The 21,253-nt window shown below is 67.6% G+C and overlaps 1 protein-coding gene across 1 annotated transcript; it reads right to left on the minus strand.

Moving 5' to 3' along the window:
- Positions 1–3,160: 3,160 nt before the first annotated feature.
- LOC141249891 (endothelin-converting enzyme 1-like) lies at positions 3,161–21,140 on the minus strand. The gene is made up of 15 exons (XM_073669817.1): positions 20,989–21,140; positions 18,264–18,410; positions 17,580–17,645; positions 17,305–17,493; positions 16,891–17,033; positions 16,418–16,532; positions 6,101–6,211; positions 5,859–5,957; positions 5,623–5,700; positions 5,420–5,523; positions 5,127–5,237; positions 4,958–5,025; positions 4,696–4,886; positions 4,106–4,201; positions 3,161–3,903 (listed from the first exon to the last, which is right to left on the minus strand). The coding sequence occupies exons 1-15, from the start codon at positions 21,100–21,102 to the stop codon at positions 3,727–3,729; spliced, it is 1,809 nt and encodes a 602-aa protein (XP_073525918.1). The 5' UTR covers positions 21,103–21,140; the 3' UTR covers positions 3,161–3,726.
- Between the last annotated feature and the right edge of the window lie 113 nt (positions 21,141–21,253).

Here is a 21,253-nt window from a genome sequence, read left to right on the forward strand (position 1 = left end):
AGGAGGCGGCGCAGCAGGAGGAGGAGGCGGCGCAGCAGTCACAGGAGGAGGAGGCGGCGCAGCAGTCACAGGAGGAGGAGGCGGCGCAGCAGTCACAGGAGGAGGAGGCGGCGCAGCAGTCACAGGAGGAGGCGGCGCAGCAATCACAGGAGGAGGCGGCGCAGCAGTCACAGGAGGAGGAGGAGGCGGCGCAGCAGTCACAAGAGGAGGAGGCGGCGCAGCAGTCACAGGAGGAGGAGGCGGCGCAGCAGTCACAGGAGGAGGAGGCGGCGCAGCAGTCACAGGAGGAGGAGGCGGCGCAGCAGTCACAGGAGGAGGAGGAGGCGCAGCAGTCACAGGAGGAGGAGGCGGCGCAGCAGTCACAGGAGGAGGAGGAGGAGGCGGCGCAGCAGTCACAGGAGGAGGCTGCGCAGCAGTCACAGGAGGAGGCTGCGCAGCAGTCACAGGAGGAGGATGCGCAGCAGTCACAGGAGGAGGCTGCGCAGCAGTCACAGGAGGAGGAGGCGGCGCAGCAGTCACAGGAGGAGGAGGCGGCGCAGCAGTCACAGGAGGAGGAGGAGGCGCAGCAGTCACAGGAGGAGGAGGAGGCGCAGCAGTCACAGGAGGAGGAGGAGGCGGCGCAGCAGTCACAGGAGGAGGAGGCGCAGCAGTCACAGGAAGAGGAGGCGGCGCAGCAGTCACAGGAGGAGGCGGCGCAGCAGTCACAGTAGGAGGAGGAGGAGGCGGCGCAGCAGGAGGAGGAGGCGGCGCAGCAGTCACAGGAGGAGGAGGCGGCGCAGCAGTCACAGGAGGAGGAGGCGGCGCAGCAGTCACAGGAGGAGGAGGCGGCGCAGCAGTCACAGGAGGAGGAGGCGGCGCAGCAGTCACAGGAGGAGGCGGCGCAGCAATCACAGGAGGAGGCGGCGCAGCAGTCACAGGAGGAGGAGGAGGCGGCGCAGCAGTCACAGGAGGAGGAGGCGGCGCAGCAGTCACAGGAGGAGGAGACGGCGCAGCAGTCACAGGAGGAGGAGGCGGCGCAGCAGTCACAGGAGGAGGAGGAGGCGCAGCAGTCACAGGAGGAGGCGGCGCAGCAGTCACAGGAGGAGGAGGAGGAGGCGGCGCAGCAGTCACAGGAGGAGGCTGCGCAGCAGTCACAGGAGGAGGCTGCGCAGCAGTCACAGGAGGAGGATGCGCAGCAGTCACAGGAGGAGGCTGCGCAGCAGTCACAGGAGGAGGAGGCGCAGCAGTCACAGGAGGAAGAGGCGCAGCAGTCACAGGAGGAGGAGGAGGATGCGGCGCAGCAGTCACAGGAGGAGGAGGATGCGGCGCAGCAGTCACAGGAGGAGGAGGCGGCGCAGCAGTCACAGGAGGCGGCGGCGCAGCAGTCACAGGAGGAGGCGGCGGCGCAGCAGTCACAGGAGGAGGAGGCGGCGGCGCAGCAGTCACAGGAGGAGGAGGAGGCGGCGCAGCAGTCACAGGAGGAGGAGGCGGCGCAGCAGTCACAGGAGGAGGAGGAGGCGGCGCAGCAGTCACAGGAGGAGGAGGCGGCGCAGCAGTCACAGGAGGAGGCGCAGCAGTCACAGGAGGAGGCGGCGCAGCAGTCACAGGAGGAGGAGGCGGCGCAGCAGTCACAGGAGGAGGAGGAGGCGGCGCAGCAGTCACAGGAGGAGGAGGAGGCGGCGCAGCAGTCACAGGAGGAGGAGGCGGCGCAGCAGTCACAGGAGGAGGAGGAGGCGGCGCAGCAGTCACAGGAGGAGGAGGCGGCGCAGCAGTCACAGGAGTAGGAGGAGGCGGCGCAGCAGTCACAGGAAGAGGCGGCGGCGCAGCAGTCACAGGAAGAGGAGGCGGCGCAGCAGTCACAGGAAGAGGAGGCGGCGCAGCAGTCACAGGAAGAGGAGGCGGCGCAGCAGTCACAGGAGGAGGAGGAGGCGGCGCAGCAGTCACAGGAGGAGGAGGAGGCGGCGCAGCAGTCACAGGAGGAGGAGGAGGCGGCGCAGCAGTCACAGGAGGAGGCGGCGCAGCAGTCACAGGAGGAGGAGGAGGCGGCGCAGCAGTCACAGGAGGAGGAGGAGGCGGCGCAGCAGTCACAGGAGGAGGAGGAGGCGGCGCAGCAGTCACAGGAGGAGGAGGTGCAGCAGTCACAGGAGGAGGAGGCGGCGCAGCAGTCACAGGAGGAGGCGGCGCAGCAGTCACAGGAGGAGGAGGAGGCGGCGCAGCAGTCACAGGAGGAGGAGGAGGAGGCGCAGCAGTCACAGGAGGAGGAGGAGGAGGCGGCGCAGCAGTCACAGGAGGAGGAGGAGGCGGCGCAGCAGTCACAGGAGGAGGCGGCGCAGCAGTCACAGGAGGAGGAGGCGGCGCAGCAGTCACAGGAGGAGGCGACGCAGCAGTCACAGGAGGAGGCGGCGCAGCAGTCACAGGAGGAGGCGGCGCAGCAGTCACAGGAGGAGGCGGCGCAGCAGTCACAGGAGGAGGCGGCGCAGCAGTCACAGGAGGAGGCGGCTCAGCAGTCACAGGAGGAGGAGGAGGAGGCGGCTCAGCAGTCACAGGAGGAGGAGGCGGCGCAGCAGTCACAGGAGGAGGCGGCTCAGCAGTCACAGGAGGAGGCGGCGCAGCAGTCACAGGAGGAGGCGGCGCAGCAGTCACAGGAGGAGGCGGCGCAGCAGTCACAGGAGGAGGCGGCGCAGCAGTCACAGGAGGAGGCGGCGCAGCAGTCACAGGAGGAGGCGGCGCAGCAGTCACAGGAGGAGGCGGCGCAGCAGTCACAGGAGGAGGCGGCGCAGCAGTCACAGGAGGAGGCGGCGCAGCAGTCACAGGAGGAGGCGGCGCAGCAGTCACAGGAGGAGGCGGCGCAGCAGTCACAGGAGGAGGCGGCGCAGCAGTCACAGGAGGAGGCGGCGCAGCAGTCACAGGAGGAGGCGGCGCAGCAGTCACAGGAGGAGGCGGCGCAGCAGTCACAGGAGGAGGCGGCGCAGCAGTCACAGGAGGAGGCGGCGCAGCAGTCACAGGAGGAGGCGGCGCAGCAGTCACAGGAGGAGGCGGCGCAGCAGTCACAGGAGGAGGAGGAGGCGGCGCAGCAGTCACAGGAGGAGGAGGAGGCGGCGCAGCAGTCACAGGAGGAGGCGGCGCAGCAGTCACAGGAGGAGGCGGCGCAGCAGTCACAGGAGGAGGCGGCACGAGCAGATACAAAGCAGACCCTTCTTTATTAGGCACCGGGTGATAGATTCCAGATTTCTTTAAAAAAAATAGGCATAATGACACAAGTCCGAGCCACGGCGCAGAGAACGGTGCGTGACATCTGTAGTGATTAGAAGGGGGGTGTAATAACGGCCGGAGCCGCGGCAGTTTAAATATATACAAAAGACATATATACACATGGCATTATATACACCGGGTGCAGCGATTGTGCCGGCCTCAGGATACATGGCGGCACGTCTAGTGGAAATCCCCAACATCTCAGCATCACCCCCTAGCTGCTGCTGTGCATTTCAGGGGTACAGCTTCAGAGACCCCATACACTGGTGAGGCCCCTCCTCAGGCAGTCAGGTGGGCGGCTTCAGCAGCGTGACGGACAGTAATAAAGGTGCATAGTCGTCGTGATTAGTGGGCGGATATATCCGACAGTCAGAAAGTGGAAAGTGACGCTACAGCTTTAAGAAACCTCCCAGGTCAGCCATTACTGTAAACGATCCCCCAATCATCAGGGGGCCCCCAACCTCCCGTCAGCGATTTCCTAGTGACCCCTGCCGATCACCAGACTTCACATTTCTTCACTGGGTTCATCGGGGCGCCGTCCGGACACTGGAAATGTCTGGAGAATTCTCGGGAGTTGGAGACTGAGCCAATGACGCGATAGCGGGACGGACTGTGGGGGTCCGTGATGATCCCCTCATGAGAGCTCTCCGCGGTCCGCACCGAGCACCAGACCTGGAACAAGATGACAAGCAAGGGTTAAATTACAGGCGAGCGGGAACCACAGCCAGCAGCAAGACACCACCACACCTGCTGACTTTTTCCATCAGTGCACAGTCCGCAGCCACCATACCCTGTGTAATATGGGGGAGGGCAGACCCGGGGATGCAGCAAGACCCCGCACCAAGCAACACGACCTCTGGCACCAGCCTCTTACCTGCGCAAAGCCGACGAAGAAGAGCTGATAGTTGGTGAGACCCAGGGACGGCAGCAGCTGCTCCTCGCCGTGCTCCTTCACCCAGTTCTGATAGGCCTGCAAGAGAGCCACGGGGGCTGAGTGGGGCGCCCGGGCCGCCAGCAGGAGCGCGGCGGGGCGAGGCGCCCGGGCCGCCAGCAGGAGCGCGGCGGGGCGAGGCGCCCGGGCCGCCAGCAGGAGCGCGGCGGGGCGAGGCGCCCGGGCCACCAGCAGGAGCGCGGCGGGGCGAGGCGCCCGGGCCACCAGCAGGAGCGCGGCGGGGCGAGGCGCCCGGGCCACCAGCAGGAGCGCGGCAGGGCGAGGCGCCCGGGCCACCAGCAGGAGCGCGGCGGGGCGAGGCGCCCGGGCCACCAGCAGGAGCGCGGCGGGGTGAGGCGCCCGGGCCACCAGCAGGAGCGCGGCGGGGCGAGGCGCCCGGGCCACCAGCAGGAGCGCGGCGGGGCGAGGCTCCCGGGCCACCAGCAGGAGCGCGGCGGGGCGAGGCTCCCGGGCCACCAGCAGGAGCGCGGCGGGGCGAGGCTCCCGGGCCACCAGCAGGAGCGCGGCCTTACCCTGTAGGCGGCTTTCAGCCCCCCGTTGTCTGCGATGTTCTCCCCCAGCGTGTGCTTCCCGTTCACGGCCTCGCCATTAACTTTGTAGCCGCTGTACTGCTCGGTGACACACTCCGTCTGCTTCTTGAAGGCCTCCACGGACGAGTTCTTCCACCAGGGCCGCAGGTTCCCGTTCTTGTCGTACTCGCGGCCTGAGCAGGAAGACACAGCGAGGTTACGTGGTGATCGGCGGCTTCGCTCAGAGCGCCAAGCGGCCACGCACCTTGGTCATCGAAGGCGTGGGTCAGCTCATGGCCCATCACAACGCCAATCCCACCAAAGTTCAGCGCCCTGCGGTGGAGGAGGAGTGCAGACATCAATACAAGCGGCCATTGAAGGTCGGAGTGTGAACGCCGCCCTCCACTCCGGACTATTAGATGGATGCGTCTTACGTGGGCGAGGAGCTGGTGTAGAACGGAGCCTGCAGGATTCCCGCCGGGAACACAATGTCATTCTTGGTAGGAGAATAGTAGGCATTGACTGTAGGGGGCGTCATACTCCACCTGGAATACAGTGGTGTCAGAAGTGGTGTAATACTGCAGCCCTCCACATGGGGGAGCAGCAGTGGTGTGAGGAAGCGGCAGGCAGGACCTCCTCGTCCTGCGGACACTTGGGGGTTGTAGTGCGGCAGCAGTGAGGCCAGCCCCTGCCTCCACTATCCCCCGCAGTGTCCCCCATTACTCACTGGTCCTTATTGGGTGGTTTGCGCAGTTGATCGGCCGTCACCCTCGCTGAGAAGTTGTAGAACATCATGACGTTCTCAAAGTAGAGGTCCGATGTCACTTCATACTGGAAGACAAGACGGCCGGGAAGGGGTTAATGCCTGCCGGAAGTCCCTGGGAACCCCGGCCCAGAAGGGCCCAAGTCACGGCCCCCAGGTGCACTCACATCATTAAACACCTTGTCCAGCTCCTTGGGGTCCATGATGAAGTTGGGGTACCCGATCATATCGTAGATGGCTTCAGCCTGGTAAGAAGGGATGAGAGGGATAATTGGCACAACAGCCTGCGGCGGCCTGAAATATTCTGCCAAGGCCTCAAGCAACTTAACCAAGAAGGTGGAGTCAGTAACTTTGCTCCTCCGCCTCCCCGGCCTGATAACAGAGAGCAATAGCTGGGCCTCACCTTCTCCTTGGCCGCCTTGCGGGTGTCCTCGTCCATCCAGCTCAGCGTCTGCAGACTTTCCTCGAAGGCGTTCTTTATGCCCCGGATCATCTGCACAGCCTGCGGACACGGGGGTCACCATTACACTGCGGTCACCGCGCGATCAGTGCTCGCACCGCGCTACACGTATCTGACACCGGAGGAATACTCCCCTCATCCAGCTGTCTGTGGGAGTAGTCCTACTGGCACCCACCACCACTTACTCTGGTTTTGCTGCTGTTGGCAAAGGTCGACTTGACGAACATGGCGCCGAGAGCGAAGCCCAGATTGTTGTCTGTGTCAGCGATGCAGAACTTCCAGCGCGGGGTGCAGGTCTGGGGGAGAAAACGGACGACAAGTCACAGACGGGCGCCGAGGCGGGGGCCGAGGAGTTAGACGGGCGCCGAGGCGGGGGCCGAGGAGTTAGACGGGGCGCCGAGGAGTTAGACGGGGCGCCCAGGCGTTAGACGGGGCGCCCAGGCGTTAGACGGGGCGCCCAGGCGTTAGACGGGGCGCCCAGGCGTTAGACGGGGCGCCCAGGCGTTAGACGGGGCGCCCAGGCGTTAGACGGGGCGCCCAGGCGTTAGACGGGGCGCCCAGGCGTTAGACGGGCGCAGAGGCGTTAGACGGGCGCAGAGGCGGGGGCCGAGGAGTTAGACGGGGCGCCGAGGCGGGGGCCGAGGAGTTAGACGGGGCGCCGAGGAGTTAGACGGGGCGCCGAGGAGTTAGACGGGGCGCCGAGGAGTTAGACGGGGCGCCGAGGAGTTAGACGGGGCGCCGAGGAGTTAGACGGGGCGCCGAGGAGTTAGACGGGCGCCCAGGCGTTAGACGGGCGCACAGGCGTTAGACGGGCGCAGAGGCGGGGGCCGAGGAGTTAGACGGGGCGCCGAGGCGGGGGCCGAGGAGTTAGACGAGGCGCCGAGGCGTTAGACGGGCGCCGAGGAGTTAGACGGGCGCCGAGGAGTTAGACGGGCGCCGAGGAGTTAGACGGGCGCCGAGGAGTTAGACGGGCGCCGAGGAGTTAGACGGGCGCCGAGGAGTTAGACGGGCGCCGAGGAGTTAGACGGGCGCCGAGGAGTTAGACGGGCGCCGAGGAGTTAGACGGGCGCCGAGGAGTTAGACGGGCGCCGAGGAGTTAGACGGGCGCCGAGGAGTTAGACGGGCGCCGAGGAGTTAGACGGGGCGCCCAGGCGTTAGACGGGGCGCCCAGGCGTTAGACGGGGCGCCCAGGCGTTAGACGGGGCGCCCAGGCGTTAGACGGGGCGCCCAGGCGTTAGACGGGGCGCCCAGGCGTTAGACGGGGCGCCCAGGCGTTAGACGGGCGCAGAGGCGTTAGACGGGCGCAGAGGCGGGGGCCGAGGAGTTAGACGGGGCGCCGAGGCGGGGGCCGAGGAGTTAGACGGGGCGCCGAGGAGTTAGACGGGGCGCCGAGGAGTTAGACGGGCGCCGAGGAGTTAGACGGGGCGCCGAGGAGTTAGACGGGCGCCGAGGAGTTAGACGGGGCGCCGAGGAGTTAGACGGGGCGCCCAGGCGTTAGACGGGGCGCCCAGGCGTTAGACGGGGCGCCCAGGCGTTAGACGGGGCGCCCAGGCGTTAGACGGGGCGCCCAGGCGTTAGACGGGCGCAGAGGCGTTAGACGGGCGCAGAGGCGGGGGCCGAGGAGTTAGACGGGGCGCCGAGGCGGGGGCCGAGGAGTTAGACGGGGCGCCGAGGAGTTAGACGGGGCGCCGAGGAGTTAGACGGGGCGCCGAGGAGTTAGACGGGGCGCCGAGGAGTTAGACGGGGCGCCGAGGAGTTAGACGGGGCGCCGAGGAGTTAGACGGGGCGCCGAGGAGTTAGACGGGGCGCCGAGGAGTTAGACGGGGCGCCGAGGAGTTAGACGGGGCGCCGAGGAGTTAGACGGGGCGCCGAGGAGTTAGACGGGGCGCCGAGGAGTTAGACGGGGCGCCCAGGCGTTAGACGGGCGCACAGGCGTTAGACGGGCGCAGAGGCGGGGGCCGAGGAGTTAGACGGGGCGCCGAGGCGGGGGCCGAGGAGTTAGACGAGGCGCCGAGGCGTTAGACGGGCGCCGAGGAGTTAGACGGGCGCCGAGGAGTTAGACGGGCGCCGAGGAGTTAGACGGGCGCCGAGGAGTTAGACGGGCGCCGAGGAGTTAGACGGGCGCCGAGGAGTTAGACGGGCGCCGAGGAGTTAGACGGGCGCCGAGGAGTTAGACGGGCGCCGAGGAGTTAGACGGGCGCCGAGGAGTTAGACGGGCGCCGAGGAGTTAGACGGGCGCCGAGGAGTTAGACGGGCGCCGAGGAGTTAGACGGGCGCCGAGGCGGGGGCCGAGGAGTTAGACGGGCGCCGAGGCGGGGGCCGAGGAGTTAGACGGGCGCCGAGGAGTTAGACGGGCGCCGAGGAGTTAGACGGGCGCCGAGGAGTTAGACGGGCGCCGAGGAGTTAGACGGGCGCCGAGGAGTTAGACGGGCGCCGAGGAGTTAGACGGGCGCCGAGGAGTTAGACGGGCGCCGAGGCGGGGGCCGAGGAGTTAGACGGGCGCCGAGGCGGGGGCCGAGGAGTTAGACGGGCGCCGAGGAGTTAGACGGGCGCCGAGGCGGGGGCCGAGGAGTTAGACGGGCGCCGAGGCGGGGGCCGAGGAGTTAGACGGGCGCCGAGGAGTTAGACGGGCGCCGAGGAGTTAGACGGGCGCCGAGGAGTTAGACGGGCGCCGAGGAGTTAGACGGGCGCCGAGGCGGGGGCCGAGGAGTTAGACGGGCGCCGAGGCGGGGGCCGAGGAGTTAGACGGGCGCCGAGGAGTTAGACGGGGCGCCGAGGCGTTAGACGGGGCGCCGAGGAGGGGGCCGAGGAGTTAGACGGGCGCCGAGGCGGGGGCCGAGGAGTTAGACGGGCGCCGAGGCGGGGGCCGAGGAGTTAGACGGGGCGCCGAGGAGTTAGACGGGGCGCCGAGGAGTTAGACGGGGCGCCGAGGAGTTAGACGGGGCGCCGAGGAGTTAGACGGGCGCAGAGGAGTTAGACGGGGGCAGAGGAGTTAGACGGGGCGCCGAGGCGGGGGCCGAGGAGTTAGACGGGGCGCCGAGGAGTTAGACGGGGCGCCGAGGAGTTAGACGGGGCGCCGAGGAGTTAGACGGGGCGCCGAGGAGTTAGACGGGGCGCCGAGGAGTTAGACGGGGCGCCGAGGAGTTAGACGGGGCGCCGAGGAGTTAGACGGGGCGCCGAGGAGTTAGACGGGGCGCCGAGGAGTTAGACGGGGCGCCGAGGAGTTAGACGGGGCGCCGAGGAGTTAGACGGGGCGCCGAGGAGTTAGACGGGGCGCCGAGGAGTTAGACGGGGCGCCGAGGAGTTAGACGGGGCGCCGAGGAGTTAGACGGGGCGCCGAGGAGTTAGACGGGGCGCCGAGGAGTTAGACGGGGCGCCGAGGAGTTAGACGGGCGCAGAGGAGTTAGACGGGGCGCCGAGGCGGGGGCCGAGGAGTTAGACGGGGCGCCGAGGCGGGGGCCGAGGAGTTAGACGGGGCGCCGAGGCGGGCGCCGAGGAGTTAGACGGGGCGCCGAGGAGTTAGACGGGGCGCCGAGGAGTTAGACGGGGCGCCGAGGAGTTAGACGGGGCGCCGAGGAGTTAGACGGGGCGCCGAGGAGTTAGACGGGGCGCCGAGGAGTTAGACGGGGCGCCGAGGAGTTAGACGGGGCCGAGGAGTTAGATGGGGCGCCGAGGAGTTAGACGGGGCGCCGAGGAGGGGGCCGAGGAGTTAGACGGGCGCCGAGGCGGGGGCCGAGGAGTTAGACGGGGTGCCGAGGCGGGGGCCGAGGAGTTAGACGGGGCGCCGAGGCGTTAGACGGGCGCAGAGGCGTTAGACGGGCGCAGAGGCGTTAGACGGGCGCAGAGGCGTTAGACGGGCGCAGAGGAGTTAGACGGGCGCAGAGGAGTTAGACGGGCGCAGAGGAATTAGACGGGGCGCCGAGGAGTTAGACGGGCGCAGAGGAGTTAGACGGGGCGCCGAGGAGTTAGACGGGCGCAGAGGAGTTAGACGGGGCGCCGAGGCGGGGGCCGAGGAGTTAGACGGGGCGCCGAGGAGTTAGACGGGCGCAGAGGAGTTAGACGGGCGCAGAGGAGTTAGACGGGCGCAGAGGAGTTAGACGGGCGCAGAGGAGTTAGACGGGCGCAGAGGAGTTAGACGGGGCGCCGAGGCGGGGGCCGAGGAGTTAGACGGGGCGCAGAGGAGTTAGACGGGGCGCAGAGGCGGGGGCCGAGGAGTTAGACGGGGCGCCGAGGCGGGGGCCGAGGAGTTAGACGGGGCGCCGAGGAGTTAGACGGGGCGCCGAGGAGTTAGACGGGGCGCCGAGGAGTTAGACGGGGCGCCGAGGAGTTAGACGGGGCGCCGAGGAGTTAGACGGGGCGCCGAGGAGTTAGACGGGGCGCCGAGGAGTTAGACGGGGCGCCGAGGAGTTAGACGGGGCGCCGAGGAGTTAGACGGGGCGCCGAGGAGTTAGACGGGGCGCCGAGGAGTTAGACGGGGCGCCGAGGAGTTAGACGGGGCGCCGAGGAGTTAGACGGGGCGCCGAGGCGGGGGCCGAGGAGTTAGACGGGGCGCCGAGGAGTTAGACGGGGCGCCGAGGAGTTAGACGGGGCGCCGAGGAGTTAGACGGGGCGCCGAGGAGTTAGACGGGGCGCCGAGGAGTTAGACGGGGCGCCGAGGAGTTAGACGGGGCGCCGAGGAGTTAGACGGGGCGCCGAGGAGTTAGACGGGGCGCCGAGGAGTTAGACGGGGCGCCGAGGAGTTAGACGGGGCGCCGAGGAGTTAGACGGGGCGCCGAGGAGTTAGACGGGGCGCCGAGGAGTTAGACGGGGCGCCGAGGAGTTAGACGGGGCGCCGAGGAGTTAGACGGGGCGCCGAGGAGTTAGACGGGGCGCCGAGGAGTTAGACGGGGCGCCGAGGAGTTAGACGGGGCGCCGAGGAGTTAGACGGGGCGCCGAGGAGTTAGACGGGGCGCCGAGGAGTTAGACGGGGCGCCGAGGAGTTAGACGGGGCGCCGAGGAGTTAGACGGGCGCAGAGGAGTTAGACGGGCGCAGAGGAGTTAGACGGGGCGCAGAGGAGTTAGACGGGGCGCCGAGGCGGGGGCCGAGGAGTTAGACGGGGCGCCGAGGAGTTAGACGGGGCGCCGAGGAGTTAGACGGGCGCAGAGGAGTTAGACGGGCGCAGAGGAGTTAGACGGGCGCAGAGGAGTTAGACGGGCGCAGAGGAGTTAGACGGGCGCAGAGGAGTTAGACGGGCGCAGAGGAGTTAGACGGGCGCAGAGGAGTTAGACGGGGCGCCGAGGCGGGGGCCGAGGAGTTAGACGGGGCGCAGAGGAGTTAGACGGGGCGCAGAGGCGGGGGCCGAGGAGTTAGACGGGGCGCCGAGGCGGGGGCCGAGGAGTTAGACGGGGCGCCGAGGAGTTAGACGGGGCGCCGAGGAGTTAGACGGGGCGCCGAGGAGTTAGACGGGGCGCCGAGGAGTTAGACGGGGCGCCGAGGAGTTAGACGGGGCGCCGAGGAGTTAGACGGGGCGCCGAGGAGTTAGACGGGGCGCCGAGGAGTTAGACGGGGCGCCGAGGAGTTAGACGGGGCGCCGAGGAGTTAGACGGGGCGCCGAGGCGGGGGCCGAGGAGTTAGACGGGGCGCCGAGGCGGGGGCCGAGGAGTTAGACGGGGCGCCGAGGAGTTAGACGGGGCGCCGAGGCGGGGGCCGAGGAGTTAGACGGGGCGCCGAGGAGTTAGACGGGGCGCCGAGGAGTTAGACGGGGCGCCGAGGAGTTAGACGGGGCGCCGAGGAGTTAGACGGGGCGCCGAGGAGTTAGACGGGGCGCCGAGGAGTTAGACGGGGCGCCGAGGAGTTAGACGGGGCGCCGAGGAGTTAGACGGGGCGCCGAGGAGTTAGACGGGGCGCCGAGGAGTTAGACGGGGCGCCGAGGAGTTAGACGGGGCGCCGAGGAGTTAGACGGGGCGCCGAGGAGTTAGACGGGGCGCCGAGGAGTTAGACGGGGCGCCGAGGAGTTAGACGGGGCGCCGAGGAGTTAGACGGGGCGCCGAGGAGTTAGACGGGGCGCCGAGGAGTTAGACGGGGCGCCGAGGAGTTAGACGGGCGCAGAGGAGTTAGACGGGCGCAGAGGAGTTAGACGGGGCGCAGAGGAGTTAGACGGGGCGCCGAGGCGGGGGCCGAGGAGTTAGACGGGGCGCCGAGGAGTTAGACGGGGCGCCGAGGAGTTAGACGGGGCGCCGAGGAGTTAGACGGGGCGCCGAGGAGTTAGACGGGGCGCCGAGGAGTTAGACGGGGCGCCGAGGAGTTAGACGGGGCGCCGAGGAGTTAGACGGGGCGCCGAGGAGTTAGACGGGGCGCCGAGGAGTTAGACGGGGCGCCGAGGAGTTAGACGGGGCGCCGAGGAGTTAGACGGGGCGCCGAGGAGTTAGACGGGGCGCCGAGGAGTTAGACGGGGCGCCGAGGAGTTAGACGGGGCGCCGAGGAGTTAGACGGGGCGCCGAGGAGTTAGACGGGGCGCCGAGGAGTTAGACGGGGCGCCGAGGAGTTAGACGGGGCGCCGAGGAGTTAGACGGGCGCAGAGGAGTTAGACGGGGCGCAGAGGAGTTAGACGGGGCGCAGAGGCGGGGGCCGAGGAGTTAGACGGGGCGCCGAGGCGGGGGCCGAGGAGTTAGACGGGGCGCCGAGGAGTTAGACGGGGCGCCGAGGAGTTAGACGGGGCGCCGAGGAGTTAGACGGGGCGCCGAGGAGTTAGACGGGGCGCCGAGGAGTTAGACGGGGCGCCGAGGAGTTAGACGGGGCGCCGAGGAGTTAGACGGGGCGCCGAGGAGTTAGACGGGGCGCCGAGGAGTTAGACGGGGCGCCGAGGAGTTAGACGGGGCGCCGAGGAGTTAGACGGGGCGCCGAGGAGTTAGACGGGGCGCCGAGGAGTTAGACGGGGCGCCGAGGAGTTAGACGGGGCGCCGAGGAGTTAGACGGGGCGCCGAGGAGTTAGACGGGGCGCAGAGGAGTTAGACGGGCGCAGAGGAGTTAGACGGGCGCAGAGGAGTTAGACGGGGCGCCGAGGCGGGGGCCGAGGAGTTAGACGGGGCGCCGAGGCGGGGGCCGAGGAGTTAGACGGGGCGCCGAGGAGTTAGACGGGGCGCCGAGGAGTTAGACGGGGCGCCGAGGCGGGGGCCGAGGAGTTAGACGGGGCGCCGAGGAGTTAGACGGGGCGCCGAGGAGTTAGACGGGGCGCCGAGGCGGGGGCCGAGGAGTTAGACGGGGCGCCGAGGAGTTAGACGGGGCGCCGAGGAGTTAGACGGGGCGCCGAGGAGTTAGACGGGGCGCCGAGGAGTTAGACGGGGCGCCGAGGAGTTAGACGGGGCGCCGAGGAGTTAGACGGGGCGCCGAGGAGTTAGACGGGGCGCCGAGGCGGGGGCCGAGGAGTTAGATGGGGCGCCGAGGAGTTAGACGGGGCGCCGAGGCCGAGGAGTTAGACGGGGCGCCGAGGCGTTAGACGGGCGCCGAGGAGGGGGCCGAGGAGTTAGACGGGCGCCGAGGCGGGGGCCGAGGAGTTAGACGGGGCGCCGAGGCGGGGGCCGAGGAGTTAGACGGGGCGCCGAGGCGGGGGCCGAGGAGTTAGACGGGGCGCCGAGGCGGGGGCCGAGGAGTTAGATGGGGGGCCGAGGAGTTAGATGGGGCGCCGAGGAGTTAGACGGGGCGCCGAGGCCGAGGAGTTAGACGGGGCGCCGAGGCTTTAGACGGGCGCCGAGGAGGGGGCCGAGGAGTTAGACGGGCGCCGAGGCGGGGGCCGAGGAGTTAGACGGGGCGCCGAGGAGTTAGACGGGGCGCCGAGGAGTTAGACGGGGCGCCGAGGAGTTAGACGGGGCGCCGAGGCGTTAGACGGGGCGCCGAGGCGTTAGACGGGGCGCCGAGGCGGGGGCCGAGGAGTTAGACGGGGCGCCGAGGCGGGGGCCGAGGAGTTAGACGGGGCGCCGAGGAGTTAGACGGGGCGCCGAGGAGGAAGACGGGGCGCCGAGGAGGAAGACGGGGCGCCGAGGAGGAAGACGGGGCGCCGAGGAGGAAGACGGGGCGCCGAGGAGGAAGACGGGGCGCCGAGGAGGAAGACGGGGCGCCGAGGAGGAAGACGGGGCGCCGAGGAGGAAGACGGGCGCCGAGGAGGAAGACGGGCGCCGAGGAGGAAGACGGGCGCCGAGGAGGAAGACGGGCGCCGAGGAGTTAGACGGGCGCCGAGGCGGGGGCCGAGGAGTTAGATGGGGCGCCGAGGAGTTAGACGGGGCGCCGAGGCCGAGGAGTTAGACGGGGCGCCGAGGCTTTAGACGGGCGCCGAGGAGGGGGCCGAGGAGTTAGACGGGGGCCGAGGCGGGGGCCGAGGAGTTAGACGGGGGCCGAGGCGGGGGCCGAGGAGTTAGACGGGGCGCCGAGGAGTTAGACGGGGCGCCGAGGAGTTAGACGGGGCGCCGAGGAGTTAGACGGGGCGCCGAGGAGTTAGACGGGGCGCCGAGGAGTTAGACGGGGCGCCGAGGCGTTAGACGGGGCGCCGAGGCGGGGGCCGAGGAGTTAGACGGGGCGCCGAGGCGGGGGCCGAGGAGTTAGACGGGGCGCCGAGGAGGAAGACGGGGCGCCGAGGAGGAAGACGGGGCGCCGAGGAGGAAGACGGGGCGCCGAGGAGGAAGACGGGGCGCCGAGGAGGAAGACGGGGCGCCGAGGAGGAAGACGGGCGCCGAGGAGGAAGACGGGCGCCGAGGAGGAAGACGGGCGCCGAGGAGGAAGACGGGCGCCGAGGAGGAAGACGGGCGCCGAGGAGTTAGACGGGCGCCGAGGCGGGGGCCGAGGAGTTAGATGGGGCGCCGAGGAGTTAGACGGGGCGCCGAGGCCGAGGAGTTAGACGGGGCGCCGAGGCTTTAGACGGGCGCCGAGGAGGGGGCCGAGGAGTTAGACGGGGGCCGAGGCGGGGGCCGAGGAGTTAGACGGGGCGCCGAGGAGTTAGACGGGGCGCCGAGGAGTTAGACGGGGCGCCGAGGAGTTAGACGGGGCGCCGAGGAGTTAGACGGGGCGCCGAGGCGTTAGACGGGGCGCCGAGGCGTTAGACGGGGCGCCGAGGAGTTAGACGGGGCGCCGAGGCGGGGGCCGAGGAGTTAGACGGGGCGCCGAGGAGTTAGACGGGGCGCCGAGGAGGAAGACGGGGCGCCGAGGAGGAAGACGGGGCGCCGAGGAGGAAGACGGGGCGCCGAGGAGGAAGACGGGGCGCCGAGGAGGAAGACGGGGCGCCGAGGAGGAAGACGGGGCGCCGAGGAGGAAGACGGGCGCCGAGGAGGAAGACGGGCGCCGAGGAGGAAGACGGGCGCCGAGGCGGGGCACGCAGGGGGGCGGGGGTGCCGCCAGAAGGAGCTGTCACTGGGATGGACAAGCGGGCACCATGCCACAGCGGCAGGTGATTAGGACGCGCCGGACACCGGTATATGGGGTGGGGGCAGCGCTGTGGGTTATAGAGGGTCGGCCGGCGCTCCAGACATCCGCTGAACATAACATTGTGCTGCGCCAATCCTCTGTTACTCCTCCTGGAAATGTGTTTAGCACCAGGTATTTCCATTGGGGGAGGGGTCACCACATGGTCCAATCAGCGCTGCCAGTGTCACTGTAGGGACACGCCCCTTTGCCAAGTAATATTAAACACACAGATGTCAATTTTATACATTTTCATGAGGAGCAAGAGTAAAAGCAGAACGCAGAAGATGGAGGCAGGATTGTATGTCCATGGAGGCCGGCAGTGGTGAGCGCGGACCGGTCCTGGGGCGCCGCGTCTACAGGACCATGGAATGTGCAGTATACAGGGAGACACGGCGGCCCCCGGGGTAACAGCCCCTCAAACCCCAGGAACGATCGGCAGCTGCCTATTCTCCCAGCATGCAGTGCGGCTCTGCAGTCCTCCCTCGGCGTATGGGGCCCCACTGCCAGGAACCCGCTGTGACGCCATCATTCAGGAAGTGTCCGCCCTGACGCCGCCTCCCCCGCTCACCCCGCGTCCTGTCCCAGCGATACCTCCGGGCGGAGCGCCCACGCTTCCTGCAGATAACTGCGCCTCTGACCCGATGTGACCATCACACGACTCCAGTCACAGCCAAAGCTGCTACTAAACCACACCTGATGTATCCTGGAAAAGTGGATTTCACACCCGGCAGCTCTGGGTGTGACTTGTGCCCTGGGATGCCCTCTCATTTAGGGTTAACCTGAAAAGTGCAGCTATAAATTGAGCCCCTTAGTAGAGGTTACAGCTGCCCCAGTCCGCACTCACCCCCTCCCCCAGTACCACATTCCTCCCCCGGTCCGCACATTCTTGGTCCTGCGCCCGTCCCCTGGTCCCACATTCCTACCCCGGTCCGCACATTCTTGGTCCTGCGCCCGTCCCCCGGTCCGCACCTTCTTGGTCCTGCACCCCTCCCCCAGGTCCACGCCTTCTTGGTCCTGCACCCCTCCCCTGGTCCGCACATTCTTGGTCATGCACCCCTCCCCCGGTCCGCACCTTCTTGGTCCCGTACATCACTTCGATGAACTTCTCCTCGGCGTCCTGGAAGCGCTGGTCCAGTAATAAGCTCGTCTTCCGCACCAGGTTCCACATCATGTAGTTATTCAGGATCCTACAAGAAGTTCATGGCAGTCAGAAAGGAAATCTGAAGCTGTACCCCTCCCCCACACCAGTATGGCTGCCCGCCAACCAATATGGCCGCCAACCCATATCCCTGGAGCCACAATCTGGGAGGTTTTGCATCAATCCAACTACACGGATTTGGCATCCAGGAGGCTGGGAAAGCTGGGTGACAACCAACATGGTCGCCGTCACTGCTCGCAGTTGTCAGCCAGCTTTCATACCCGTTCTCTATATCCCTGAGCCCAGAGAAGCGGTTGTCCGCCACCCTGGTTGTCCGCCACCCAGGTTGTCCGCCACCCAGGTTGTCCGCCACCCAGGTTGTCAGCAGGGGTCCGGTCGCCTCCTACCTCCTGTCCGTGCGGTTGATCAGCTCGGACACGTCTTGGAGATATTCCCTGGCGTAGACGACCACCGGCTCAGTCTCATTGATTTCTACAGGATGGAAAACTGTTCGGAGGAAGGAGATCCAGTCGACCACCGGCACCAGATCCTGCGGAGGACAAGGTGGGGGGCGCCATAAACACCGCAGCAGACGATGGTGGCAAGTGCTGCCGACAACAACTCCAGGGATGATGGGGGTCCGAGACCCCAAATACCCACATCCAGGCTGAAGTCTCCCATGGTAGGTTTACACGGCCAGTAGCTGAGTGGGTGGGGCTATGCGGGTGATTGACAGCACCCTCCCAGCAGCAGACGGGAGGCCGCCGGCCAGAACTGTCGTGGTCTGGACCCCCAGTGTTTCCGGCGGGTCTGGCACGCACCTTCAGCTCGCCGGCGGTGATCTTGTGGTAGATCAGCTCCTCGTCTCGCCGCTTCTCTTGGGGGATGGTGATGTTGGCCAGGGCGGTTTCGAAGTCCAGGATCTCCGCCATCTGCACCCGCGTGCTGTTCTCCTCGCCCCCCAGCAGGACCCCCAGCTGCACCATGAAGTTCAGGTACCCGGTGAGGACCTGAAGAGCAGATGACAGGCACAGATTAGCCCCCGATGCGGGGAGCGGGGTCCAGGACGGAATGCGGGGGGGGGCAGCGGCCTCACCTTCTCGTTGGCGGTCCTGTTCAGATAGTACTCGCGGGACGGCAGCCCCAGGCCGGACTGGTCTATCTGAGGGAAGAGAAGACAGCGCCATAAGTAGAGTGGGGTCGGGGGTTCATTACTGCAGCTCCGACTGCCCCCAGTATCAGATACGGGCCATGCTCCAGTCACCTCCAGAGCTGCTGCACAGTTGTCCTGTCACCTGCCACCGCTGGTGGTGAAGCCTGTATTGTGGGGGAGGTTTTACACCAAGTGCGCCACAATCTGTGCGCTACTGACCTTCAGAGCTGCAATCAGTGTTGGGTCCATTCATATAATCCAGTCATCTCCAGAACTGCAATCAGTGTTTTATTATGTGCTCGCCTACACCAAGTCACCTTCAGAGCTGTAATCTGTTCTATTTCTGATACAGTGATCTTCAGAGCTGCAATTGTTCTGTAATGTCCATTCTGACACTCCCAACTACCTCCAGAGCTGCAATCATTAATGTCCTTCTCAATGCTGCACAGACACTGGGGGAATTTTACAAGAATTAGAATAAACTTAACAGCGATCGCAGCTCTGGATGTGGCTAAAGAAAAACCATCCGTGATTTCAGCTCTGGAGGAGAGGAGCACAACACAATGTAACAGCAGAGCAGGGATTGCAGCTCTGGAGAGGTGACGTGCGTCTGCAGCGTCTCCTCACCTGGATGATGTTGCTGCTGGAGTTCTTGGAGTCGGCGCTGACAAACACGGAGAAGAACGGGGAGATGCGGTAATAAGCGGTGACTGCCTGCAGCGTCTCCTGGAAGCTCTCCTTATCCCAGGGCCCAGTGATGCTCCAGCCTCCGAGCTGTGAGGAGAGGTCAGAGGTCAGCGGCTGCGCACCCCAGCCCCCGCTGGCCACTCTACCACGCACATGCCCTGGCACACCCCCGGCCCCCCTACCCTGTACAACCCCCCTACATCCTCCCGGTTCCCTGTACACCCCCTGGCCCAGCTTCCCGATCAGCTCCTGCAGTGGTCTGCCCTCCCCCCCCCCTCCCCTCCGCACACCACCCCCTCCTCCCGGCCCAGCTTCCCCATCAGCTCCTGCAGTGGTCTGGCCCCGGCTCCCGTGGACCCTTGCACCCCACCTCCCTTCTCGATCAGCTCCTGCAGCAGTCTGGCCCCGACCCCTGTGGACCCCTGCACCCCCCACCTCCCTTCTCGATCAGCTCCTGCAGCAGTCTGGCCCCGGCTCCCGTGGACCCCTGCACCCCCACCTCCCTTCTCGATCAGCTCCTGCAGCAGTCTGGCCCCGGCTCCCGTGGACCCCTGCACCCCCCACCTCCCTTCTCGATCAGCTCCTGCAGCAGTCTGGCCCCGACCCCTGTGGACCCCTGCACCCCCCACCTCCCTTCTCGATTAGCTCCTGCAGCGGTCTGGCCCCACCGCACACACCCCTGGCCCCCCTGCACACTCTCCCAGCCCCCCTGCCCAGCACACCCCTGGCCCACCTTCCTGATCAGCTCCTGCAGCAGTCTGGCCCCGGCCCCCGTGGATCCCCCCCCCTTCCCGATCAGCTCCTGCAGTGGTCTGGCCCCACCACACACACCCCTGCACACCCTCCCAGCCCCCCTACCCCGCACACCCCCGGTCCACCTTCCTGATCAGCTCCTGCAGCGGTCTGGCCCCACCACACACACCCCTGGACCCCCTGCACACCCTCCCAGCCCTGCACACCCCCGGCCCACCTTCCTGATCAGCTCCTGCAGCGGTCTGGCCCCACCGCACACACCCCTGGACCCCCTGCACACCCTCCCAGCCCCGCACACCCCCGGCCCACCTTCCTGATCAGCTCCTGCAGCAGTCTGGCCCCGGCCCCCGTGGATCCCCCCCCCCCCTTCCCGATCAGCTCCTGCAGTGGTCTGGCCCCACCACACACACCCCTGCACACCCTCCCAGCCCCCCTACCCCGCACACCCCCGGCCCACCTTCCTGATCAGCTCCTGCAGCGGTCTGGCCCCACCACACACACCCCTGGACCCCTGCACACCCTCCCAGCCCCGCACACCCCCGGCCCACCTTCCTGATCAGCTCCTGCAGCGGTCTGGCCCCACCGCACACACCCCTGGACCCCCTGCACACCCTCCCAGCCCCCCTACCCCGCACACCCCCGGCCCACCTTCCCAATCAGCTCCTGCAGCGGTCTGGCCCCACCACACACACCCCTGGCCCCCTGCACACCCCCGGTCCACCTTCCTGATCAGCTCCTGCAGCGGTCTGGCCCCACCACACATACCCCTGGACCCCCTGCACACCCTCCCAGCCCCGCACACCCCCGGCCCACCTTCCTGATCAGCTCCTGCAGCGGTCTGGCCCCACCGCACACACCCCTGGACCCCCTGCACACCCCCGGCCCACCTTCCCAATCAGCTCCTGCAGCGGTCTGGGCCCCACCACACACACCCCTGGCCCCCTGCACACCCTCCCAGCCCCCCTACCCCGCACACTCCCGGCCCACCTTCCTGATCAGCTCCTGCAGCGGTCTGGCCCCACCACACACACCCCTGGCCCCCTGCACACCCTCCCAGCCCCCTACCCTGCACACTCCCGGCCCACCTTCCTGATCAGTTCCTGCAGCGGTCTGGCCCCACCACACACACCCCTGGACCCCCTGCACAACCTCCCAGTCCCCCTACCCCGCACACCCCCGGCCCACCTTCCTGATCAGCTCCTGCAGCGGTCTGGCCCCACCACACACACCCCTGGACCCCCTGCACACCCTCCAGCCCCGCACACCCCCGGCCCACCTTCCTGATCAGCTCCTGCAGCGGTCTGGCCCCACCGCACACACCCCTGGACCCCCTGCACACCCTCCCAGCCCCCCTACCCCGCACACCCCCGGCCCACCTTCCCAATCAGCTCCTGCAGCGGTCTGGCCCCACCACACACACCCCTGGCCCCCTGCACACCCCCGGTCCACCTTCCTGATCAGCTCCTGCAGCGGTCTGGCCCCACCACACATACCCCTGGACCCCCTGCACACCCTCCCAGCCCCGCACACCCCGGCCCACCTTCCTGATCAGCTCCTGCAGCGGTCTGGCCCCACCGCACACACCCCTGGACCCCCTGCACACCCCCGGCCCACCTTCCCAATCAGCTCCTGCAGCGGTCTGGCCCCACCACACACACCCCTGGCCCCCTGCACACCCTCCCAGCCCCCCTACCCCGCACACTCCCGGCCCACCTTCCTGATCAGCTCCTGCAGCGGTCTGGCCCCACCACACACACCCCTGGCCCCCTGCACACCCTCCCAGCCCCCCTACCCTGCACACTCCCGGCCCACCTTCCTGATCAGTTCCTGCAGCGGTCTGGCCCCACCACACACACCCCTGGACCCCCTGCACAACCTCCCAGTCCCCCTACCCCGCACACCCCCGGCCCACCTTCCTGATCAGCTCCTGCAGCGGTCTGGCCCCCAGCTCCTCGATCTTGGACTCGTTCAGACAGGCCTGGTAATACCTCTGCGCCTTGTGCTCGGCCGCGCTGCTGAAGTTCATGGTGGTGTTCTCTGCGGTCAGAAATATGCAGTTACACCCCGGAGTCGGACCCCTGGCCGGCACGGCTCAGCTAGCCTTTCAGGGGTCTTCACGTTCCTGCCTGATGCAGCCGGACGACCCCTTGAACAGTACGGCGCTCGCCATTGTGATC

The sequence above is a fragment of the Phyllobates terribilis genome, unplaced genomic scaffold (genome assembly GCF_046119375.1).
Source record: "Phyllobates terribilis strain yellow unplaced genomic scaffold, ASM4611937v1 Scaffold_5187__1_contigs__length_53692, whole genome shotgun sequence".
In the NCBI taxonomy this organism is placed as follows: Eukaryota; Metazoa; Chordata; class Amphibia; order Anura; family Dendrobatidae; genus Phyllobates; species Phyllobates terribilis.

Coding starts and splice junctions, on each gene's coding strand:
- LOC141249891 (XM_073669817.1), bottom strand. CDS start 21,102: ATGAACTTCAGCAGCGCGGCCGAGCACAAGGCGCAGAGGTATTACCAG. Junction 16,533..16,890: donor ATCAACCGCACGGACAGGAG/GTAGGAGGCGAC, acceptor AACTTCTTGTAG/GATCCTGAATAACTACATGA. Junction 3,904..4,105: donor TCTTCGTCGGCTTTGCGCAG/GTAAGAGGCTGG, acceptor ATCTTGTTCCAG/GTCTGGTGCTCGGTGCGGAC.